Here is a 25,116-nt window from a genome sequence, read left to right on the forward strand (position 1 = left end):
TTGCCTTTCCCTCGTTCTGCAGCCAGAGCACTCATGATCATGCCTCTAGATCAGGCTTCTAGACCCAAGTCCGTAGAAGGGCTTCAAGGGGTCCAGGGACCCTTTTAAGCCATTTTCAGAATGTCACGTGCCCGTGTGCACTGTACAAAGGAGGACGTGGCCTGCCTGGCATGAGGCTAGGCAGTGGGAAGGTAAAATAGAGTTGAATCCGGCCCAGTTTACAAGCCAGGGCGTGGCCGGCGGCACACCATTCCCCGGCTCTTGTTCTTCCTCTGAGAGGTGCACCTGGGCTGTGCCCAGCTGGGCGGTTCTCAGTGTGGAAAGGACACGCATACAGGGCCCCCTCCCAGTCCCAGCAGAGCTTCCCGTGCAGGGGAAAGGCCCCAGGGCTATCGGAAATGCAGCAGGGCACGTAGCCGATATGATTGTTTTTGTAGAATTTTGATGACCTTGGCTCGAGGCCACTTCACGAAGGGCTGAGTTGGTTTTGGGTAGGATGATGGGGAGGTGAGCCCTCAGGGGCCTCTGCTCTCTTTGAAAGGCTCTCTTGCTCTCCACCAGGGCTCACAGACTCAGATGCCCACAGGGGCCGGGGACTTGGCGGGGCGGGGGGCGTCCAAAGGGGCAGCCGCTTCTTGGCTTCAGCCAGTTACTGTCTCGTGGGGGGCGGGTTGCAACCATACCAGACCTCTGGGCTTTGATTTGTTTGTTGTTTTTTTAAAGAGACACCGGAAGTCCAGCTTTGTTACCAGATGCCGTGTGGGCCCGTCACTGGGCTTGAGCTCTGCACATTCAGTGCTCCAGTCTCTGCCACATAATGCAAGATTCTATAAAACACCCCGCACGGGTCCAGTGTTACCTCCCCGTGTGCACACATATGTGCACATTGCCACAAAGAATTGTTTACACGAAACTACGCGTGGTGTATTTTATGGGAGATTTAAGGGATTTTTGAGGGTAATTTTGTTAATACGCCAGTTTTGCCTTAAGGGACCCACGTGAGAACCTAGCTTTCCTTGCAACTCCTCTTGTGGTTTAGAAATTATTTTTTTAAGCATACAATCTAACCTGAACTCCTGCTCTGCAAGCCAGACCGAAGGTGCTTCCTTTGCCTGCAGATGCTTATAAACGATGGAAAATTCTGTGTCCCTCCAGTGGCATAAAGGTCAAGGCCCACGCATGGCTCAAGAGGACATTGGAAGGCTGGGTCTCTGTGACCACCAGCTGCTGCCTGGGCTCAGCATGAGCCATTTCCAGGAAAAGCTGTTCTCTGTCCTTGATTCCAGCTGGCCCCTCTGCCTGGAAACGTCCTCCCTCTGAAATTTCCTTTCCCCTCTGCGGAAGCCCTCTCTGCTGAAGGGCAGGGGTGCGGGTGAGTATTTCTGGGAGGACAGAGTGACAAGCTGTGTTGTCTTCTCTCTTAGGGTCACGTCGTGGACAGCCACAAGCTGGAAGTGAGGATCTCCGAACGAGCCACCAAGTGAGTCTTTGGTGCCCTGTCTTTGCTTTGACCTGGGGCAGTCCCTTCTGCTCTGGTGCTGGTTCCCCAGCCCCTTGACATGACCCCCCGCCCAAACCCCTCACCATCTGGGACTCTTCCTAATGAAGCTGGTGTCCCATTTGCCAACTCTGAGGCCCGTTTCTGTGAGGAACTGGGACCGCTCCAGTCCTTTGAGTAAATGCTTAACGCACATTTATTATCATCAAAGGAGCAAGAATGGGAAAAACAAGCACGTCCTGCTCATCTTGGTGGTATAAATAACCCAACAAAGAGTTGCAAGTTGCTGGGGCTTTGGACGAATGAGAGAAGCAATAAAAACTTAGACATCCGCCTTTATAGGGCTTTCTTTCTCAGAGCTGGACGACAGAGCCCAGAGACGGCCTCCAGTTAATTCGAAAGAGATTCAGTAGGTGTTCAAGATGGAGACAGACCAGTCTGCCCAGTGACCAGTTTCCTGAAGTGGTGGGGTTTTCTCTAAGAGTTTAGTTTTGTTCCTGTCCTTCTACCCGCTCGTACGTCTAAGTGAGCTGATACCGCTGTGGTGCTTCTAACAGTGCCCGGCACAGAACGTGCCCAGCGTAAGGCGTTACTGTCATCGTCGTGATCATCCACCTGCCTCAGGTGATGAAGTGACTGCCTCTAACAGTCCTAGGGCTGGTTTAAGATATTTGTTTGGTAGTTGTCAGCAGGTTGGTCATTTGTTGTGGTCGTTGAGCAGATGATCTGCCTGTGGCCGCTGCTTTTCCTTCCTTCTCTCTCTGTTTTCAAACTACTCGTGGATCCAGCCCCAGGCTACCTCTGGTATTGTTCGCCCATCCCGGTCTGGGCCGTGTGAGCATCACTGGGGTGAAGGCGGCCTGGTACGGGACGGGTTCCTGAGCTGTGATGGAACAGTGGGTTTCCAGGCATTGGGCCCCACAGCTTTGGGTTCTAGTCCCAGAGCCGTGTGACCTTGGGTGGCTGACTTGGCCTGAGAAGTAAAACGTGCCCACCGGAGGTTGTGCGTGAAGCGCCTGGCACATGCTGTGCCCGTGAGCACTCAGCCGGCGATCTTCCTCTTCCATACCCTATCTACAGGGAGTCAAGCTAAAGTCACCTTGCGAGCTTTCAGTGCCCAGCCAGGGTTGATTGAGTCGTTCTTTTATTCAACAAAAAATCAGAGCCCACTGTGTTCCAGATCCTCTGCCCAGTTGCCAGCAGTGGAGTTTCCTTGTGGTGCTCACATTCTGGGGCAGCGTATTTGGTAGAACCTTCTACGGTGGTGGGATTCTTCTCTGATGTTCTACATCTGTGCTGTCCAATATGGCAGCCACTTGCTGCATGTGGCATTTGAACACTTGAAATGGGGGGAGTGCAGCTTATTATCTATTGGCTGCGTAACAGAGTATCCCAAACCCAGCTTAACACAGCAAACATTTATCATCCCATGGTCTCTGTGGGTCCGGAACTTGGGAGCAGCTTAGCAGGGTACGTCTGTCTCCGGGTCTCTTGAGGTTACCATGATGATGCTGGCTAGGGTTGCAGTCTCATCTGAAGGCTCCCCAGGGACTAAAGGATCCACTTCCAAGATGGCGCCCTCACAGGGCTGTTGGCAGAAGGCCTCAGTTCCTCACCACATTGGCCTCTCCCTGGATTGCATGAGGGTCTTTACAGCCCATTTCCCACAGAGCCAGTGATCCAAGGGGCAGCAGGAAGGAAGCGACAGTTTCTTTTACGACCTAGTCTCAGGAGTCACTGTTGTGTCTGTCTTCCATTGGTCAGAGAGCACGGGAGGGGACTCCATGAGGGCCTGAATACCATGAGGCAGGGATCATGGGGGACCATCTTGGAGGCTGGCTCTCCCGGCAACTGAGGAGTCAAATTTTGAATTTTGTTTTCATTTAAATTTAACTGGCCATGTGTGGCTTTTGGCCACTATATTGGACAGCACAGCCCTAGAGGACAGACCGTAAAGGGAAACACGAGCAAATATGTACTGTGCGGTTAGGTGGTGGCGAGTGCCAGGAAGGAGAACAAAGCCGGGGGTGGGGGTGAGTTGCTGTTTTAGGGGCGATACTTAGGGAGGGCCTTTGAGGAGGTGATGTGGAGCAGGCCTGAAGGAAGCGAGTCGTAACAGTCGTCTTCACGACAACTGCCATGATTTATGGAACGTTTAGCTCACGGCGGGCACCATACAGAGTGTTCGACAGGTCCTCAAACCATATGACCAGGCCGGCACTATTATTAAGGCCATTCTGCAGTTGAGGAAACGGAGGCCCAGAGAGGCCAAGTTACTTGCCCAAGATCACTCAGATCCTGTGTGGCCGACTTGGCTTCCACACCCTGATCATCAGCTCCCTGCTTACAGTCCTGCCCTGCTTTGATTCAGGTGCGCAGGTGAGGTGGGGCCGCGTTGGAGAGGGCCCTGAGCCCCGGATCAGTTTCCTAACCCCAGCCCGTTTCCACGGCTAGAAGCTGCTCCAGGGCCTCGGGACGTTGGTCCTCGGGTGAACGGTGGAAAGTCTCAAATAAGCCCTTTGGACCACCTGGGGTCTTGCTGCATCCAGAAAGGGACGGTGGAGACTGGATATGGGGAGGAACTGGCCTCGCCCTCGTTAGGGTTCCTCTCTCCAGTCCCACTGGCCCCTGGGTCTCTCAGATGACGGGCAGCAGGGACCCAAAGGTGGGCAGGTGGGCTGACTGGGTGTCCATAGCTGTTTTGAGAAGACGGTTAGGCTCCGTGTCACCCACGGGAGACTACCTCCCTCCCATTTCATCTCTGCCTCATCCACAGCAACTCCTTGAATCCCTCACCTGCACAGAAGACCAGAGTGTCAGCTCTTGGAGGGAGGGCAGGGGAGTCCGTGGAGGGCAGCAGCTGCCTACACCCTGAATAACCTGAACCCTTTCCCCTGACCGTCCAGGCCAGCTCTCACATCCGCTCGGAAGAAACAAGTTCCCAGAAAGCAGACAACGTCAAAGATTCTGGTGCGCAACATCCCGTTCCAGGCTGACAGCCGGGAGATCCGTGAGCTCTTCAGGTGAGAGGCGCTGGTTTGGTCCAAGGGGCAGTGTGTGGGTGGGGAGCCTGCCGGAGCCTTGGAGAAGGTAGCCTTGGGGTCCTTTGATGGCTCCGCCGGAGGCCCAGTGGTCTTTCAGAGGTCATCTTTCGGCTGCCTTTGATTTATCTCCCTTGAACTCACGCGCTGCTTTCCAGAGCAGTGTGCAGAAAAATCTCGAAGCAGCCAGGCCTCCTCCTCCTCCAGAGGTGAGACAAAAAGAAAGGGAAGCTGATCTCCATCCCCACCCACAGCAGGATGGGGCGGGAGCCCACGTGGCTGAAGCTCAGCTCTACCCACCATCTGCCTGAAATTCTTCCACCCAAGGCGGTCTTCTGGTCTAAGCCAATGGTTCTCCTTCTTGGTATTTTCGAGTCACTTGGTGACTTTTATAAACATACCTTTGCTCAGGCCTCACCCCCAGGGAGCTGGATTTTGTTGGTCAGGGGCGGGGCCCAGACCTTGATATTTTGATCAGAGCTCCTCAGGGAGGTTCGGGCTCTACTGACCCACTGCAGTTGGGCACCGCCGTCTACGTTGCTACTTACGGAGAAGCCATTTCGAAATAAGGATGAATCACCTGCATAGATCATGCCGTCCAGCAGCAGATGCTAGCACGGGGTCAAAAATTCCGGGTTCTGGGACCTGGAAGAGCAGGCTGGGGGGGCGGGGGGCGCAGCTGGAAGGCCAGGTGAGCCCGTGCAGAAAGGCAGGTGTAATCAGACCAGTTTTCCCACATTTCGAAAGAGAAACCAGCAATCGGATTTTTGGGGGGGAATAAGTTGGCAACTAATTTACTTTTCTGAAAATAAACATGGTACAGGACAGAGTCTCTGCCTGTGGCCAGATATAGCCCAAGAGCCACCACTTTGCAACCCCCGTGCTGATACATTACACTGTTGAGCTTTTGAGGTGAATGAGGTCCTGCCCAGAACCAAGCCCTGGATCAAACGTCTCTATGGAGGACATCACAGGAAGATGTTTAAAGCCCAGGCCCTCCCCAGGCAAATGCTGGGTGGTGCAGAGAGAGACCATCTAGCCCTCAGAATGTAACGGCAGATGGAATTAGCCCCAACCGAACAGATAATTTGGGGGGGGCCCCCAAAACGTACAGCACCCTGGCCTGCGGGATCAAGAGAGCTAGGTCCCCGTTAGAATTATCACTTAGCATCTTACTCATTAGGTCAACTTACCGATGTCAACTGTGGATGCAAAATGCAAATCCTGTATTTTGGGGACCAGAAAGAAGTATCTTTGTATGCAGTCTGCCTCTCTGCACTCATTTGGTTTAAAGGATAGGGAGCCATTTATGGGATTTGCTTCAAAAGTCGCCATCCCTCTCGTCTCTGTGCCCCATCGTCCACTAGTGTGCAGTTCATTAACAGGCATGGTTAGCGGGAGCTGTTGCAGACGCCTACCCTGCTGGCTTCTAGTAGCTGAGCCTTAGCTGTGATCCCGGGTCCCCCGCGTAGCAGCAGCAGCCTGGTGAGCTGGGGTCACAACCTGGGGGGGACGTTTTCCATTTCCCCACACCCAGGGAGACGAGAGGAGTACGTGAGTGAGGCCGTTGCAAGAGAGTCCCTATCCTCAGCCCCACGCGCCTGCTTGTTTTCACATGCTTCTGCTTTTTAAAGAGAGTCCAATTTAAGAACTGCCAGATCAAAACGGGATTGCTGCAAACAGCACGTGTTGATCAGGAAATAGTATCCCGCCGAAATGACAGTTCCGCTTGTTTCCACAGTGTATTTAGGATGACATTTATCCAGGGAAACAAAAGACCCAGACAGAAAGGGAAAACGCTTTGTTTGATCTCTTGTTTTATATTTATTTTGAGAAGACAGGGAATTAGTGTCCACCGAACGTAATTATGCGCGGCGTCTCTTCTCTCTGCCATTGTTGTGATGGTGGTTTCCGCCAGCCCTTGGAAATGATCGGAAAGCCAGTCTTGGAGGGCTCACCTTGCTTTGTTGTGCACTCGGGCTGGGGGTGGAGGCAGTTCCGAGCGGTGGGCAGCAGGGGTCGCTGTGAGCCTTCTCGGGGCTAAGCTGGTCGGCGAAACCACAGACCCGATTTCCAGACAAAGCCAGTGGCCGGCAAAGGTCAGAGCCAGGGGAGGATTTCAGGATTGAGGGGAACCAGTCTGGTCCATTTCTCGCAGGCAGGTTTTGCGGGTTTGTCCTTCCAGGTGTAATCAGAATCCCAGCTCCCTCCGATGGAGCGCTTGCTGTGTGTTGGGCCCTAGCTGTGGGTCTGCCGGTGCCATGTCTTCTCCTTTAAGCTGCGCAGCCGTGCTGCGGTGGAGGGATGCCGTTCCCCGTTTTGCACCCGGAAGGATGCTGGAGACCCGGGCACATGAAGCATCCTGCCCGGGACCCACAGCTGAGCCAGGGCTGGGAATTCAGTGGTCTGCCCCAGAGCCGTGGCTCGGAACCACTCCTCTCTGCAGCCTGCTCTCCTTCTCCCGGGTCTGGAAGGACACTGCCCCCGAGATCATGTCAACGGAAACACTATCCCATGAACGTATGGTTCGTACCGGCCATTGTGCTAGGTGTCGGGCATGCAGCCGTTTCAGGAGAGGTGGGCTCCTCCCTCGAGGGTTTCAGTGTCTGTGGGGGACCAGGGAGCAAAGCGACAATGACAGTCGGACAGTGACACTCTTGTGTGCAGGAGTGAGTGTAGGGCCGTGGGAAAGCATGGTCAGGTCCTCAAGAGCACCCGCCGGGAGGTGGCAGCTCACCCGCCCTCCCCAGCCTCCAGGGGCCCTGCCCGTGGACTGGGGCAGCAGCTTCCCAGCCAAGGCAGCGTTTGCCTGCGCCTTCCCTGGAGGCCAGCAGCCTTGCGGTCGGGCCCGCCCGCACCACACCGCAGCCCCTTGAACCCAGCCACGACGGGGCCCAAGGGGCACTGCGGATTCACGTCCCTGCAGGGTCGTCGTCGTTGGGGACAGTTCGAGGCCCGCCCTTTAGAAAAGTCAGAGTAGACACGGCAGTGGATTGGGAGGTGGCACTTCTCTGCCACCTCCCTTCTGGGCCTCAGTTTCCCCTGGCACAAAATAATAGTAGGAACGCTACTGCTGGTGTATCCTGCAACGTACGACGAGGATGCAGTGAAAACGTTAGCGTTTGTCATCATCAAGTAAAGTTTTCCAGCCCATCCTGTGCCAGGCACTGCTTTGCGTTAGTACAGGTCTGTTTCCCACAACAGCCCTGCAGCGGAGGGTTGCCTCCCTTTCCCAGGGAGAAAATCCGCTCCCCAGCCCAGATTCCCACCCCTGGGCCAGCTGCCGGCTCGCCCGGAGTCCAGCTCCCACGCCATGTGACTGCCCCTGGGGATTTTGCATGCGGAGCATTTAATACAGGGCCTGGTGTGGGGTAGGTAGTTGATAAACACTAGCTATGATTATCGAACGGCACAAAACAGGTGGCACCAGGCTTGGAACCAGGGCAGGGCTGACTCGACAGAGCCTATCTGACAGCATTGCAGAGCCTCGACAGTCCTCTGGGGCATTTTCTCAGTGTTTCTCCTCCTTTTCTATGTCCCTCCTGCCCTGTGATCGTCTCCCCCTCCAGCTAGTTCCAGGCTGGAGAGAGTCAGTATTGGGGGACACAGGCTTCTCCACCCCAAAAAGGAAACACGGAAGACAAACGGGGATTCTCTGGAGTGTGCAAGTGTGTGCATGCATGCAGGGAGCAGACTCCCCACCCCACAACCAGAGCAGGGCTGGAAATGGCCCCCCAGCTCACCCTGCTGTGTGCACAGTCTTAAGCCAGCATCCGTTCCAGAAGAAGGGGGGACCAGCTTCTCCTCCTATCTGGGTTTGCTCTGGGGAAAGTAGGCGTGTGTGTGGACCTCTGCGTCTGGGGGATGCTTTGCCCACCTCCATTGGAAAGCCTGGATTTGAAGGTCCCTGGGACAGAGGGTGGTGTAGAGAACAGCCCCACAGATGGGGCCTAAATCTGTACCCCACCTGAAGCTTGTGCATTCAGACCCCCCCCCCCCCCCCCCCCCCCCCCCCGCATCCTTACGTACAAGCGCGAGTGCAGAGCCAAGGCATTTGATGGACAGGTCTTGTTCCCACCCAAGTTTCAGGGGCTGGGCCCGAGATGGCACAGACGCCTTGGGAACGGGATGCCTAATGCTGTCGGCACTCAGGCAGTGTCGGGCAGCAGGCTCACCACATCCCATGTGCGAGAGCTGCTTGCCCACCTCCTAGAGGAGGAGCCTGGGGCCCCGAGAGGTACAGGGGCCGTTCCTAGAAGGACCCTCGGCTTTACCTGTTTCTCTTGTACCCCATGGGCGCCTTGGTTTGGGCTGCTCAGTTCCTGAAAGGCAGTGATCCTCCAGGAAGGAGGTTCTGCCAGCAGGGCTCGCTTTGTGAGCATGTGACCGTGTGGCCCCCTGAGGCCCCATGCTTGCTTCAGTGCTCTGTTGTCACCATCCTGAAATTCTTACTGTTTGGACGAGAGGCCCTAAGTTTTCGTTTCACACTGGACCCTGCAAATGACGTAGCCAGTCCTGCCTGCAAGCCCCTGGAATGGTGCCTGGCACACAGGAAGACGCTTCGTGCCCACTGGAATTAGCGATTTTAAAATAGGCCTTCAGCTCACCCCCAGCCAACGTGGCTTGGCCTGTCCTAGTCTCTCAAAACTCCCAGCCCACCTCACAGCCACCCTTGGAGAGCTGTCCCTGTGCTGGTTTAGTGTCCCTTCCCCCCCCACCCCCCACCCCCAGACTATAATCTCGGACACTTAGGTCCCTGCTCCGTCCACGGGCCCCTGGTATGCAGAGGGTGCTCGATAAATGGTTGCTAAGCACATGGATACACTGTGCACCCTTGCTTATGGAATCCTAATAAAAACAGGAGGTGTGAGGCACAGAGAGGCTAGGGAGTTTGCCCAGGGCCACACAGCTCTGCAGGGGCACCACCCGTTCTCTCTCACTCTGGAGACCCCCCACCTCCGTGGGACTGTCCGCAAGGGTCCGGGGCGTTAGGTGGAAGGTGCTTCAGGTGGGCTAGGGCAGCGGCTGCGGGCTGCAGACGGGGAGAGCTTTTCAGCTTTTTCATCTGGTCCTCCTCCCATCCTCTCTCTCTTTTTTTTTTTTTGGTTATTCTATTCCTCAGAGGTGTGAACCACCTGCCAGGGGTGTGAATGGGTGAGCTCCCGACAGGTGTCTAGAGGCCTTAATTACACGGCTTGCGTCTCCTGTCCCCAGTGCCCCTGTTGTGCCTGCTTTGTGGACAACGTCCGTTGTCCCTGGCCTCTCTCCTCCTCATTTCCTCTCACGGTGACTGTGACCGTGGAGGGAGGGCCGAGGATAGCCTGCCCGCCAAGTTCCCCTCACACGCCCCCCACCTTGTTCGCCTCGCCCAGGTGTGGGGTCACTGCCTGGTTAACTCCTGGTTGTCAGCAGTACTTTTCCAAAAGCTAGGAGCCCTGGTCTATCTGCTCTCTGCGGAGGCCCGGGGCTCATGGGGCCACTTCCTGCTCGCCAGGCTCCACAGGGGAGAAGCTCTGCAAAAAGCAGCCTTGGGCAGCCCCGAAGGACCATTCGAGAAGGGGTGTGGGAGTGGGGGAGAGAAACCCCTCAGCCACGTTCTACAAGGGATGGGGTAAGGAGGCTGTCCCTCCCCGCATAGGTCATCCCCCTACATGCGCCCCTACAGGGAGCCCTAGATGGAGGCCACCACACCCCGCAGCCACACGGGGCCACACTCATTCGGTGCCGTGCCGGCCAGCTGCTCTCCCACCACAGCAGAGTCGAGTAGCTGCGTCTGAGACCAGCTGACCTGTAAGCCCATAAAATATGGACGGTCTGGCCCTTTATGGGGTACATTTGCTGATCCCTGGACTGAGTTAAACGTCGGGCTCGAATGGAGCCAGGGCACGTCCTGGGGGTTTTTGGCATCGTCTTCTAGATGCATTACCCAGATATGGTAATGCTTTCTTTCCCTTTTTATAAAACATACAGACCTTACAGGCAAAGCTGTCGCCCCGTTGACCCCCCTTGAGCTGTGAGATGTGAGGCCCCACTCAGAGTTGCTGTGTTCACCTTGGCAGGCCCCTTCCCCCACTCCGACCTGTTTTCTCATCGGGGACGTCCCTGCTCCTCCTGCTTTGCTAAGGTCTTTGTTGTTTAAGAGCCTTTTTTAGAGCAGTTTTAGGGTGATGGCACAATTGGGAGGAAGGTACGTAGTGTCCATACACCCCCTGCCTCCCCATACACAGCCTCCCCATTATCCACATCCCCACCAGAGTGGGACGTTGGTTACATTCAGTGCACCCACACTGATTGGTCGCTGTCACCCAGAGTCTGTAGTGTGCGTGAGGGTGCATTCTTGCTGGTGTGTATTCAGCGCGTTTGGACAAAAGGGTAATGACATGTACCCATTGTCATAGTATCCTGTAAAGTGTTTTTGCTGCCCTAAAAGTCCTCTGAGCTCTGCCCATGCATCCCTCCCTTCCCCTTTGCTGAGGTTTTAAAGGATGGTATGAATGCATTCATTCATTCTCAGCTGAGCTGGGGGCAGCAGTCAGTGAATTTAGGGCCCACCCAAACGCAGTATGAGCTCACCTTACCTCGATCACATCTGCAAAGACCTGATTTCCAGCAAGATCCCATGCATAAGCTTTGGCGGACATGAATCTGGGGGACACGTCTCACCCAGGACTGGGTGTCTTAGAGGGGGCGGTCAGGGGAGGCTTCTCTGAGGGAGGGATTATAGTGGGGACCTGAGAGTATGAAGGAGTGAGCTGCCTACAGATAAGGGGGGGTCCTGCAGCAGGTGCCACGCCCTGAGGTGGGAATGACCTTGGCCCCTCAGGGCAATGGGTGGGGGGAGCAGGAGCTGAAGGACAGCACTGAGATGAGACGAGTGGACAGGGGCACAGTCTTGTGGGCCACGAGGAGGGCTTGGGATGGTTTTCAAACTTGTTATTCAGGTGTGACTAGCACTCAGCTCAAGAAACAGAATATTCCCAGCCTGCCCTCTGCCCGGTGCCCCGTTCCCATCACTGCCCCCCAGCTGCTCCCTGCCCACCACTTCCCTGACTTCTAAACACGTGTATTTGCATGGCCAAGTTCTTTATGTTCTTTATGTCAATGACATCATACTATATATACTTTTTGGCTTCTGGTCTCTCTGCTCAACATTTTTTGTTGTGAGATTCTTCTGGGTTGTTGTGTTGTCATTGTGATTTGCTCATCCTCGGTGCTGTGTAGTATTCCATCGTGTGAGTATGTTGAAATACATTTATCCATTTTACCGATGAGCACTTGGGTACTTTTCAGGGTTTTGGCTCTTTCGAATATATAATGCTCCTGTGAATATTCTTGCATGTGTCTTTTGGGGACCACGTGCATGTGTCTCTGTAGGTGTCCCTATAGGACTGGGATTGCTAGGTCATGGGATGTACATATTTCAACTTTAGTAAATATCTCTATCAGGTTTCCAAAGAAACTGTGTCAATGTGTACCTCCCTCTGGGCCTGAGCATTCTGGTTGCCCCTGGTCCTCGTCAACACTTGGTAAGATCTGTCTTTTTTAGCCATTCTGGTATGTATATAACAGCATCATCATATTGTGGTTTTAATTTTTGTGCTTCCCTGGTAGCTTAAGGAAATCAGATGTTTTTTCATATGCTTATGAGCATGTGTTTAGATTCTTGTGGAATGCCTGTTCAAGTCTTCTGCCCATTCTTTTAAAAATTGGGTTGTCTGATTTTTTCTTTATTATTTTTCCAATTACTTTCTATATAAGTTTACATGTTCTGGATTCAAATCCTGTGGTGGATATATGGTTGCAGCCCCTCCCTCTCCCCTCCTGTGAGTATCTTAATGGCGTCCTCCCAATGGTATCCTTTGATGAACAGAGGGTTCTTAATCTTAATGTTTGTCACTTTTTTCCCTTCATATTTCCCTTCATAGTTCCCTTCATGTGTTTTGTGTCCTATTTAAGCAATCCCTGCCTCCTCCAAGCTCATGAAGATAGTCTATTTTCCTGTAAAAGCTTTGACCTTTCACATTTAGGTGGGCAGTCCCTCTGGAATCAATTTTTGTATATGGCGTGAGGTAGAGATCGAGATACTTCCCCACCCCACCCCCCATGGATAGTCAGTTAGCCCGACACCATTTATTGCGAAGGCCATTCTTTCCCCTCTACTCCACGGTATTGATTTTGTCATAAATCAGGTGACTGTGTATGTGAGGGTCTGCTTCTGGACTCTCTAATCTGTTCCTTGGGTCTATTTGTCTATCCCTGTGCCAATACACACCATCTTAATTGCTGTGGCTTTGTAAGAGCTTGATATCTGGTGTCTTTGTTCTTCCCCAAGACCGCCTTGACCGTTCCCGGCCCTTTGCTCTTCAGGCCTTTGTGTTTTATTACACAGCCACGAGAGGTGCTGAGCGGAGGGAGTGGTGGGTGACTTAACATTTGTAAAAGATCTTGAGAGAAGAGGGTCAGAGCGGGTGTGAGGAGACCCGCAAGGAGATTTTTGCAGCCACCTGGGCCCAAGGCGATTGTGGTTTGGACCAGGTGTGGGCGGTGGAGGTGGGTGCTGGGTCGGTCTGGGGGTGCAGTTGCAGACTCCTGCTGATTGATGGCTTTACTGAGTCTCCTGCTATGGAGACAGCAATGGAGGATAGCTCCTATGTTTAGGGTCCTCGGCAACTAGCTGGATGATGTGCCACGTTCGGGGGTGGGGCAGCAAGGGAGGTGTTGGCCCCGCTCCACGTGCCCCCCGTTTCCTCGCCCGGGACGCGTCACACATAACCGCCAGCCACCATGGTGGTGCCACGGTTGAGCTTCTCAGCCGATCTGCGCATGCACACACGCGTGTTCAGGGGTACAGGTGAGCCTTCCTTCTGGGAACAGCTCCGGCTCATCTGCAGATGTCGGCCGCAGCGTCAGCATTGCCGTACCCACATTCCTTCTCGGCACATTCTCTGCTGCACGAGGGAGGCACTGTTGACGATACCCCGAGGCATTTGCACAGCTCCTTGCCGGAGGGCCCTGCCAGGGCCTGAAGTGCTCTGCTGCTCGTGATTTCACTCGTTCCTCCCGCGACCAGCCTCGGGAGCCGAAGCTGAGCACACAAGGCAGATGGCCGCCCGGCCATAAAACCCCAAGCAAGTTGCAAAGTCGATTCACACTCCCCATCACTCCCTTTCTGTGCAGCCTCTCCCACTGCACATTCCAGGGATAGAGATGTGCCTTTTTAACCCTTTCCTGGACCCATCCGGCACATGTATTAAGTTCTTTCCATACGCCTGTCCTCAGCAGTCATCACTCTGCGATTTTCTATGTCCGTGATGCTTATGAAGGCCAGTCTGCAAATTTGACACGTGCTTCCCATGAGCTGAGCACCGTGCCAACTTCAAAGAGCCGGCCCTGCCCTTAGGATCGCTACCTCCAGAAAGATGATGACAGTTACAAGGCCGTAACTAAAATTTGCCAAGGAATCAGTTCTTCCTCAAAGGGAATGTCCCAAAGACAGAAGGGAGCTATCCTTGCCGAGCATCTTTTTATTTGGAAAAAAGATCTGGCATTACGAATGAACCCCAGGGTTCACATTAGCCAGCTGTGGGATATAGCGCAACACAATCACCTGGTCCAAATCCCAGGTATTTCCCTCCCCCCCCCCCCCCCCCCGCCATGGCATGGCCACATCTTGACTCCGGCTCTTAATATGGGCCTGCTTGGTTTGGGGGAGGGGGGCATGGACTAGGCTCTATCAGGTTAGAGAACCCAAAGCTGGCTAGCCTTCACAGGCGATCCCAAGAGGAGACTGCCGATCCTCGCAGCAGATGTTGCTGAGAGTCGGACCTCTGCTCAGAGTGAAAACAAGTGAAAATGCGCACCCTTTGGAATGGCTAGAATAAAAAAAAAAAACAGGAGGAACACAGAATGCTGACGAGGATGCAGAGAAACTGGTCCCATTCACACGTTGCCGGTGGGAATGTGATATCATACAGCGACTCAGGAAGAGAGAATAGGCACTTTCTTCCAAACTAAACAACGCACTTACTGTGCGACCCAGCAGTTCGACTTTTGTGCATTGATGCCAGAGAAATGGAAAGTGAAGTTCGTGTAAAAATCTGTACACGTGCCCATCAGCCGATGAGTGGCTAAACCAGATGAGGTCTGTGGAATGGTATCCTGCCATCGGTAGGAATGAATGCTGACGCATCCCATACCACAGATGGACCTTGAAAACATTATGCTAGAGAAAAGAAGCCAGTCCCCAAAGAGCACGTATTACATGATTCCATTTACATAAAATGTCCAGAATGGACAAATAGAAAGTGGATTAATGGTTACTTGCGGATCGGGAACAGGGTTGGGGAGGCGAGCACTAAAGGACTTGGGGTTTCTTTCTAAGCTGATGAAAACTTTCTACAGCCGTGGTGATGATTCACAACTCTGTGAATATACTAGAAACTGTTGAATCATACACTCTAAACGGTTGGATTGCACGGTGTGTGAATTGTATCTCACCAAAGCTACAAAGAAGGAAGGAAAAGAGGGACGGAGGAAGGAACCTGGATACAGATGCACATAGCAGCTTTATTCATTTTAGCCGAAACGCAGAAACCACCCAAATGTCCTTCAACGGGCGAGTGGTTGAATGAGCCATGGTTCCTCCGTGCCACGGAATACTACGAAGCAATAAAAAGGGACAAACTGTTGGTACACCTAACAACCCATTTGTGAAATCTCTGGAGCATTATGCCGAGTGGGAAAAGCAAATCTCCAAAAGGTAGACACTGCGTGATTCCATTCCTATAACATTCTTAAAATGATAAGATTAGAGAGATGGGGAGCATTAATTGGGGGTCAGGTAGGCAGAGAGAAAGAGGGTGGTGGTGTGTGTGAAAAGAAAGCACAGGGGATCCCTGCAGTGAACGTTCTGTATCTTGACTGGTCACGAATCTACAAGTGGTAAAATTGCATAGAACTAAATACATATACTCAAACGCGTGCATATAAAACTGGTGAGATCTGGGTAAGGTCAGTGATTGCATTAATGTCAGTTTTCTGGTTGTGATATCATACTATTACGAGATGTTACCACTGGGGGAGACTGGGTGAAGGCTATAGAGGATCTCCCTGATTATTCCTTACAACTGTCTGTGAGTCTATAATTATCTTAGAATAAAAAGTTTTTTAAAAAAACAAATATCCAAATCCATAAAGGATTACGAAAGGCCACACCCTACAGTAGTGAGTTGCCCGTCATCAGGGGCAAGCAAGTGAAGACTAAGGCAACTATCTGTTAAGGGTGCTATAAAAGGGATTTCTGTTGGAGTAAGAGGCCAGGCTCACTCCCTTCAAGACATTTGCACCCGAAATATTGTCAGCTTTAGCGTCCCTGGGGGGTCAGAGAATGGAGAATCCTCTGGCCTTTGGGTCAGCTGCAGGTGGTCTGAGCCTTTGGTCAGAAGGATATCAGCATTCAGCAGACACACAGTTAATAGGTGAGGCGGGGGTGGGAATGAGGAAGAGAAATTATCCCAACTTGTATATACTATATAAACAGTATATATACTTTATCACTTAAATCTAGGCTAACGGAACCCAGGGAAATGAAGAGACTGGCTCATACGTGTATTTGATCTCCTGGAATCTACTTCTATTTAGTAGGTTCGTGCGTGAACCTGGTGCTGTAGGGAACATAGAAAAATATTAAGCGTCAGTTGTTTGCAGTGAGAAAGCGGCAGTCCTGTGTCACTACCCCCTTCTCAGAGAGCTCAGAAGCCAGCTCATAACTTCCTCAGGCTCCTGTCGATCTCTGTCCCTCCAGACGCTGGGCCTGGCGGGCTGGGCACAAAGCCACGTTTCTCAGAGCATGCCCTTCGCCATTTAAGATCCCCAGGAGCACAGCCCCGAGGCGTTTGATGGGGATGTGCGCTGGGTGAGACTCTCTACATTCGAGAGGCCCGCTTTGCAGAAAATCTGTTGCAGACCCTTTGCTTCCCCTTTTTTAATTATCCTGCTCTCTGCCCACCAGTATGTCCACCAGGGGATGGTCAGAGGCTGTCAAAGTTACTGCTGCTCAAACCAGGACAAAGCAGCGCTTGCTCGGATGAGATACTCTGGTTACCTGACTTCTCCTTTCTCGTGTTGTCCTTGTGCCGTGGCCATCAGAAGTCAGCTGTCCGCTTGGAAAGGAGCCAGTGTGATTTTCCAAGTGATCAGAACACTGGCCAGGGAGTCAGGAGACCTGAATTCTGGCCCAGCTCTGCCTTGAGCCCTTGAGGTCACCTTGGGCAGTGGCGTGACTTCTCAGAGTCTCCGTTTGTTGAATGAATCAGTGAAGGGGTCGGGCGAGGCCAGCCCAGGCCGACAGCTTCCTCCTTGCAAGCCGACACGAACCGGTTGGTCATGGCTGCCTAGAGTCCTGTGTTGGAGGATGGCGAAGCTGTCTCCGCAGGAAACGGCATTGCAATTGATTAGTGATGTCTGCCGCGGACGCGGGAGCAGCCTCTTTGATAGGTAAGCAGCTACAGGGATTCACCTAAGAATGTGGCATTAATCGCATATCGCTGGAGCTTTTATGTTTCCGTCTGCCACACTGGCTGCTAGAGGCGGGCCCAGACCGGGGCCCATGTGGAAGCCCGCTTCGTTTTCCTCTTTCAAAAAAGAGTAATAAATTCTGAGAGTCAAGAAGGGTTTTTTTCTCTTCTTGTTGTTTTCTTCCTTTGCAATTCCATAGATATGGTCCTGAGTCGCAGCTGACATTTTCTTTCCCTCCGCACCTCGCCTGATTCCAGAGGAGGTGACAAAGGCCCAGACGGTGGGACGAGGCGCCCTGGGGAGAGCGCGCAGGTCCCGGGGGTGGGGGAGAGGGGGGCATTGTGCGCCCTGATTCCTTCCCTGCAGCCTGCTCCAGCCTTGCTTTCACACCTCCTCTCTCCCCGTTCCATTCAGGGCCTTTTCAGTTACAAGGTCTCCGTGCTTTGTCTGGGCTTGCCGGGAGAGCGGCAGTCAGTGGGCTCTTTGTTGCAGCTGATAATTGTGCTCTGTGTCTCCAGCATCCTGGGTGCTGAAAGGCAGTGGGAGCCCCAGGATATCTTGGGAGGCTTCTGAGCAGGAGCAGCTTCTGCCTGCTCACGTGACTCGGAGCCTTCCATGGAAAAGGGAGGTCTCGACACACTGCTTTTTAGTTAAGAAATAACTCACCGGTTTAGCAAATATTTACTGAGCATCTCTAATGAGCCAGGGACTGTGCCGGGTGCTGGGTTACAGAAACAAACGTGAACTCCAGGAGGGAAAGGGACTGTCTTCGTTTAGGGGGAGGTTGATGCTTGATGCACCACTAAAAACGAGGTCTTCCACGCCACTGGTATGGTGGCATCCTAGGACTCCGGGTCTATCTCTAGAGAAGGGTGAGGTTAACAGCGGTGTGTGGTTTGCTGTGAGGACAAGGTCAAGGGTCTTGGGAAGGCACCTGGCCTTTCTCTGGCCCAGACACAGTGGTTCTGTGTGGTGCCGAGGGCTCCCGGAGCACCCGAGTCCGCCGGCTGAGAGCCATGGCCTTGCCACCTAGTGTGGAGCTCTTGCCTTCCTGGTCCTCCCCAAGGCCACTCTGAAGTGAGGGGGGTGGTCTCTGAAAGGGTTTTCTACCTAAAGGAACAGTCCGTAAAATCACAGGCCGCGGCAGTATTTTCTTAACAGTGTCTCATTTCTTGAGCAATGTACAAAGAGCCCTTTTGAAGAAAAATAAAATTCCTGGGGCCCTTCCCCCACAGGGGTGATGGGAATGTTTTTATCATTATGTTACTTAACCACGTACAAACGTACCACGGAGAATAAACTGACAACTTACGCTTATGGTTCTCTTAGGACTATAAAACCAAAGCATGTTTTCAAATTAAATACAAACAAAATTTAAAATCAATAAAATTCAAATTAACAACATTATTTTAGTGTGATGGATGATGTTGTTTTGCGGGAGCTAAAGTCAGAATGGGGGTTTTGATATTAGAAAGATGTAGCCCGGGGTCCAGATCTATAATCTGCTTTGGTGCCTTGACGTCAGCAAATACTAATGCAAAGAACGCCTGTGTACATAAGTAAGTGCATGCAGAACAGGAGTACTGACTCGAAGGTTCTACCTGCCAGTTCAGCAGAATCAGACCCCTGGCGTATGTAAACTCAGCCAGTCATCGAACACCCCTCTTAGCGCAGTGTTGCTTAGCGGTTCTGCAAAGCCGTCCTGATCACTTAAAAATAAAAGTTAGCGTCGTAGTGTTATTGAAATTATCAATGAGTGGATAACCAATTACTTTCAAAATTGAGAACAGGAGAGCGTTTCATTGATCGCTCTGGCTAATCAATCTCTTGTTGCAAATTGGAACACGGGCAGACAGGTTCCACACGATACAGAGTCCACCATCATCCTGAGACAGGTCCTGGCTCCTCCATCCCAGGTCTTTGGAAATCACTGTGCCCACACCGCCGGGTGCCAAGTCTCTTTAAGCACCGTTCTAATACACATGCATATATGTATATTAACAGATTGTCTAAATACAAACCAAACATTTTTAAATTAGCCTGCAAAGCCGCTAAGCCTCCCCACAGCCCTGCCTGTACTGTCACATACGTATACACGCACATATGCCCAAATCTATCAGAGAGGCAGCAGACCTTATTTTGAGCAACTCTGTTCTATTAAGTAGGCTCTGACAAGAGCACAAATTTTCGGTCCACAATCCTTGTTGGGTCCACTTAGACCTCTAGATCTTTTTCTCTGCCAAGCCTGCTTGTGGTTGAAATACCTACCATCAGTTTTCATGCAGTTTACACTGTTGGAGTTGATCATTTTGCTGCTTGGTTACCAAGGTTAAATGAAGCTTTTGGAGTTCTTTAGCATGTCCTGCCAGTCTGAATTTGCTGGGGAAACAATGCGGGCGGAGGCCCTTAAAGTGATCATAGAAGTCAAGTCAAGAAGAGGCTGCTCAGTGAAGGGGCTGTTACAGCTGGAGGCTTTGTTTGTGCTAAATCTAACACCAGCTGTTAGCTTAATGATTTAGAGCATCAGCATTGTAGTCTGTGGGAGTGACTCTCTCTAGAATTGTGTAGTATTCAACCTGTGCCACTGAACAGGGCAGCCCTGGTTGTCTATCAGATCCAGATCAGTGTTCAAATGTTGGCTCCTCCATTACTGGCTATCAGACTTGGATAAGTCACTTAAGTACCCTGAATCTCAGTATCTGCATCTGTAAGATGGGGACCATAGTATATACGTGTCAGGGTCATTGGAAAGATTGAGATAATGAAAATAATGCAGTTAGCCCGGTACCTGGTTCCCGAACTGTGCACCGAGGCACCTTGAGGGTGCCCCCCCCCCATGAACTCACAGGTGCACTGTGGGCTATTTCAAATTTTTGAGAAGAATATAGGGACAGCTATCAGAGATGGTACCAGCTAATACTGCTGTCGCTGTAAGGTTACACCGTGGAGTTGTGACCACCAGACTGCTATGTATGCCTTTTGACCTAGAAATGCCGTGCTAAAAGAACTGAGAGGCCAAGAGCACTATGCATGAACCAAGAGAGTTTGGGGACCTGTGGCCTAGCATTCGGTGCAAACCAGCACTGCGTACGCAGCGGAGGTTATTTTGTTATAACCAGAACGGCTGTGTGGGCCTCAGGGCCTCAAGATTCCATTTTGTTTCGGCTCTTCCTGCATTTCACTGTGGGGCCCGGGATTGGTATCCAGGGTTAGTAGGCTGTTCCTCTTGCCTCCCCCTGCTTCTTCACCTCTGCTTGCTCGTAAAATGCAATTCAGAACATTGATTTCCCAGCTCCGATTTTGGAAAAACCCCAGGCTGCCCGCAGTCATCTCAAAGGGGTGTCACGAAGCATCCAAAACATAAAAGTCTTAGAAGAAAATTAATTCACTTGCATGTCCATGCCTCGCAGTGTTCCTGGCAAGGTCCAGTGGCCGCGGTCTAGACCCAGGAGTCGGGAGTGGGGGGCGGGGGGAGGAGGAAGGAGAGGGGGGAAGTGGCTCCTCCCAGGCAGGGGCAGACCCTGGCTGCGCAGCCTGATTTCTGCAGAGGATGCCCCTGGCCTTGACTGCCCTAAGTCTTTGAAGTATACACGGCCTCCAGCTGAGAAATCCCCCTGAGCTCTCAGCAGCATCCTGTGTGCTGGGGCTGCCGCATCTGGAGAAGCGGGCTCACCCCGCAAACCTTTGCACCAGGGTGAACCACAGAGCACGTATGCCCACCCAGGGCCCAGGGGTTTTCTGTGGCGGTAGGTTGGGTTCGTTTTAATTTCCCTCCTCCTTCCAGCCCCCTCTGGCCAGCAGGTGAATTAGGGTGTTCTTTAGCCTGCAGGTATTAAGTTAGACTTTGTAAGAATGCCAACATGGAGCTATCTTTGACTGGCAGAAAGAACGCTTTTACTTCGTTCAGCCTCATAGTAATTATTCACCCATTATTGGACCCAACCACACAACACGCACATGCTCCCTTGTGCTCTCTCTCTCTATATATATGTATATGTATGTATATACATGTGTGGCTTATTTCATTTATGTACGGTTTAAACATACATATGGTTTTTCTGTATTAAAAAGTTATTAAAGTTTACTTACACAGTTGACACATTCCTGTTGTCCTTGTTGAGAGACCCTTTCATCGACGGCCACCCCTGGTCAGGGCCACCCTCCTCCCCAAAGACATTCCCGTTCCCCATTTGAGAACTCTCCTTCCAGAGCCTTCCTCTGCATTTCACACATCAGTGAACCTGTGGTCAGCATAGGCAATTGAGTCGTGTGCATTTAGACAAAAATGGTGCCATGTTTTACGTATCACTAGGCTTTTTTTCCCCTTGTCTGAAAGGTATCTTGGTGATCTTGCTGGTTTAGTACATATAGCTCTACTGGGCTCTTCTTAATGCCCCACGTTATCTCTTCCCTCCGAGGGAATGTTGCAGCCCATTTTACAGATGAGGAAAATGGAGTGCAGAGCAGGGAAAAAGTCACACAGCAGGCAAATGGCAAGGCTGCTTCTGACCCGCAGCCCAGGCTGGATTTTCTCCCACCAGCCGGCCTTCCCCCATTCCCAAAGCCCCAGCAGCCTGCCGTGTCCTTCTTTTCAAACTCATGTGTAGCTCCTTCTAACCCAACCAGAGCTGAGGGATGGGGCTTTCTGGCAGACCCACCATCCGGGTTAATGGAGAGTTACCATTGATACCATGGATGGCCAATTTCCAAGGAATTAGAATAGAATAAAATATACTTAACATTGGAACTCGGTGGAGTGTAATTGAATCTTTGACGATCCAGAAGGCGATTCAGGGCCTGCAGGGCCTCGGGTCATCATTACGAATATCAGTCATCACTGTGTGCGCTGGGCAGGAGCCTCAGTTAATGGGGCTTCCTGGCTGTGGGCCTAAGTGGCTCTCATTGTGCACGGCGTCCCCTGTGACGGGCCTTGTCCTCTGGCCAGAAGAGCAGGCTTGGGGAAGGGAACAGCTCTCGCCCAGGAACAGAAAGCCTGGGACCATCTGTGGGTGGGTGGCTGTCCCTCGTGAGCCTCTGTGACGCACTTTCAGCCAGAGCCTGGGCTCCGTGGTCAGACAGCGCCAGCTTTGAGTGCCAGCCCGGATCTTCCTTCGTCAGAGGGAGCAGGTGCACAGTATCTTCCCTTCTCAGGAAGAGGATGCCCTGATTGCCACAGGGACTTCCGGGTCTCAGCACCTTATCTAGGAATCTGTAAAGTTGCCTTGTATTTGTTTTTCTCGATTTGCAAGTAGATTCCTCATCTACTTCCAGAAGGATCGAGACCTCAGTTCAATCAGTGCAGAAATTTCAGAAAGATGTCAGTTGGAAGAAAATTATATTATGACTCCCAGACTGAGGAGTACTTCAGTAAAGGGGCACTAAACTTAAGTCGGAGCTCCCTAGCAACCAGAGCAGGAAGGGGAAAAAGCAGGAGTGCCTGCTGATTCTGAGTCTACCACCCAGCCCCCTAAAGAGATAGGGCTCCCCTGGAGGGTTCCCACAGTCTGGCAGGCTGAATTTAAGCCTCTGGTTCTCAAGCTACAGAGAGCATACTCTGGCTGCATTCTACAGCCTAAAACCACAAGATTAACAGGGAGCATCCTCCTGCAGCATGTTGTACTCAGTAATACAGAAAAAAAAAACATATCTTTTTAAGTTTTGCACAGATATGGCCATGTTGTGCATTAGAATGCAAAGTTTACGTGAAATGTTAGAATAAGCACAGACGACCACGAGGTACACTCACTGAGTCTTTAGAAGCGGGTGTTTATTCTCATCTGCCGTATGGGGTAAGGTGCGCTGCTGGGAAGTTTTCGAGAAATTTTGACTTGAGTACAAAGTGGAGAGAAGGATGCGGCAGTGGGGTTGGGCGGGGGGGAAGATGACGCCGGCTTGGACGAAGGGGAAGGTGCCAGCCAGCAGTGCCACGCCCCACTCCGTGCACGAGCCCAGGCTACAAGGGTGTAGCGTGTTCCTCGAGAACTTTCTGCAACAACGGAACTATGCCCAGGGTGGTAGCCACTGAGCTCTTGAAACGCAGTTTGCCCGACAGAGGGACCAAATTTCGGTTTTATGTAATTTAACCTTAAATAGCAAAATAAGCATCTTTCCTTTTCATTTTAAATAGTCGCACGTGGCAGCAGCCGCCATGGTGGGCAGCACAATAGGAAAATGGTCCTATCCTTCCATCCAGTCACTCCGTTTCTAGATTTTCATCCTCAAGAAATAATTGGAAATTTCAACAAACTTTCCACATGTAGGGGATTGTCCACGAAGGGTCGCTTATGACAGCAAAAAATTGGAAACACTGTTAAAAACCAACAGAGAGGATGGGTTCAGTAAATTATGGGTGGACTACCAGAAAGACACCAACAGTGCTTAGAAAGAACGTCACTGAGGGCGGAGTTGCTTGTGATCCAGCAATTCAGGGAAGGAAGCAAGAGTCGAAATAGTCTAGCATATGACTTCAGAGTAAACACACGTAGAAAAACAAAAGACTAGAAGGAAATGCACCAGAGTAACAGTCCATTGTTGGCGAGCTCACTGGTACTTATTATTTCCTCTTTTGCATTACTGTGCATGTGGCCTATTGTCTACACTGAGAATGGAGATTGCTGTGGATTCAGAAGGAAAAGTATTTCTCCAAAGTAAGACAGCCGCCCATTGCTCTACCAGAGGTGCCAGGGAAGGAGGGCGTGGAGGGGGCTTCATGAAATATTCGGGATCTGACTCAAGGCCCAGCTCACCTCCCGAGCAGCTCAGCATTCTCTTCCCTCATCTCTGTTCAGGATGGACCCCGAAGCCAGCCCCTCTGAAAATCTGATTGCACTAAACAAAGCCAGGACAGTATGGCTCCCGTGGTGGTTTCGCCCAGCACTTGCTGGGACCTCGAAACTCTTTCGTAGACAGAAGTCCTTTGAATCTTTCTGCTCTTAGCGAGTCGAAGTTTTATGCTTCTAAAATTCTTCCTATTCAAAAGAAGAACCTTGTTGTGCAAAGACTCTGGGAAATGGAGCAGAGGCAGGTGCACGGTGCCCCATGTCCCCACGACGCGCCACCGTGCCCGTGATGGGCGCCTCCCCACATCCTCTTCTCAGCTGCCTATGCAGGCAGGCCGGTATGAATATCACCATTTCACAGATGAGGAGACAGCAGGTCAGAGAGGTTAAGTGCCTCGCCTGAGGTCTCGTAGCTGGTTAAGTGGCAGAACCGAGACCCGAGCCTGAGTTCCAGTCTGTGTTCTCTCCCTGGCTCCGTAGGTGAGGTTGGACGTAACCCCCAGATAGGCTTCTCACCTATTCATGGGACGCTGAGAGCCTCTTGTCCTTCCGAGTGTAGCACTTAAAAGCCTTCCATAATGGCTCAGCTCACAGAGTAAGTTACACCGGGCTGATCCTTTCTTTATGGGAGTTTACAATTTAAAGTAGGCACGGGCGCCACAGACGGGGTTATTCAGGATGTGCATTGTCACACACAAACGGAATAAGCTAAGTGTTTACCCGACACATGGACAGACGAATAAAGGCTTTCTGCAGGGAAATGAGTGCAAAGAAAGAGAGAGGCATGTGGAAGAGGTTTTAATCCCGGCAGCATGATTGCACTTCCCTGGGACAATTATACTCTGCCTACCTTGAATTTAAATAAAGTCCCTTTAACGGCTTGTTCGCAAAAGAGCTTTTTTTCCACCCCTGCCTGAGCCATCACCTCAGCTTCTCTTAATGTAGCCAAGCTCAACCCAGACCAGTTTAGAAAAGAAAAATCGGTGGGTTTTTAAGGGCCTCTAAACCTCCTGGAGTACAGTGTGTGCCCTGGAATTTTCGGAAGCATACCGCATCCTCAAGTAAATGGATGTCACAACCCCTCTCCCCCCTCCCACCTGGACAGCCCCAGCCCTGCTTGGTGTTCTCAGACCATGCCTTGACAAGCCGGAAGAGAGCCCAGGCAAGGGCCGAGACCCCGGCGACAGGGAAGGAAGTTTCAGATCTGCCTGCCTCTGAGCCCCTCTGAGCCCCTCCAATCCTGGGAAACGCAGAGAAGTGCTGACCACACACTCCATACTCC

The 25,116-nt window shown here is 51.9% G+C and overlaps 1 protein-coding gene across 5 annotated transcripts in view; it reads left to right on the forward strand.

Annotated features, from left to right (window-relative positions):
* RBM19 (RNA binding motif protein 19) overlaps positions 1-25,116 on the forward strand; it is a 135,508-nt gene that overhangs the window by 38,073 nt on the left and 72,319 nt on the right. For 4 of the 5 annotated variants that reach the window (XM_032431412.1, XM_032431414.1, XM_032431413.1 and 1 more), the window contains 2 exons: positions 1,425-1,480; positions 4,405-4,521. In XM_032431412.1, the coding sequence (XP_032287303.1) occupies positions 1,425-1,480; positions 4,405-4,521 (173 nt within the window). Of the gene's footprint in view, positions 1-1,424; positions 1,481-4,404; positions 4,522-16,549; positions 16,854-25,116 lie in introns of those variants that run through there. The other variant, XM_032431415.1, reaches the window with a different exon arrangement.

Source organism: Phoca vitulina, unplaced genomic scaffold (assembly GCF_004348235.1).
Source record: "Phoca vitulina isolate PV1807 unplaced genomic scaffold, GSC_HSeal_1.0 scaffold46, whole genome shotgun sequence".
Taxonomy (NCBI): Eukaryota; Metazoa; Chordata; class Mammalia; order Carnivora; family Phocidae; genus Phoca; species Phoca vitulina.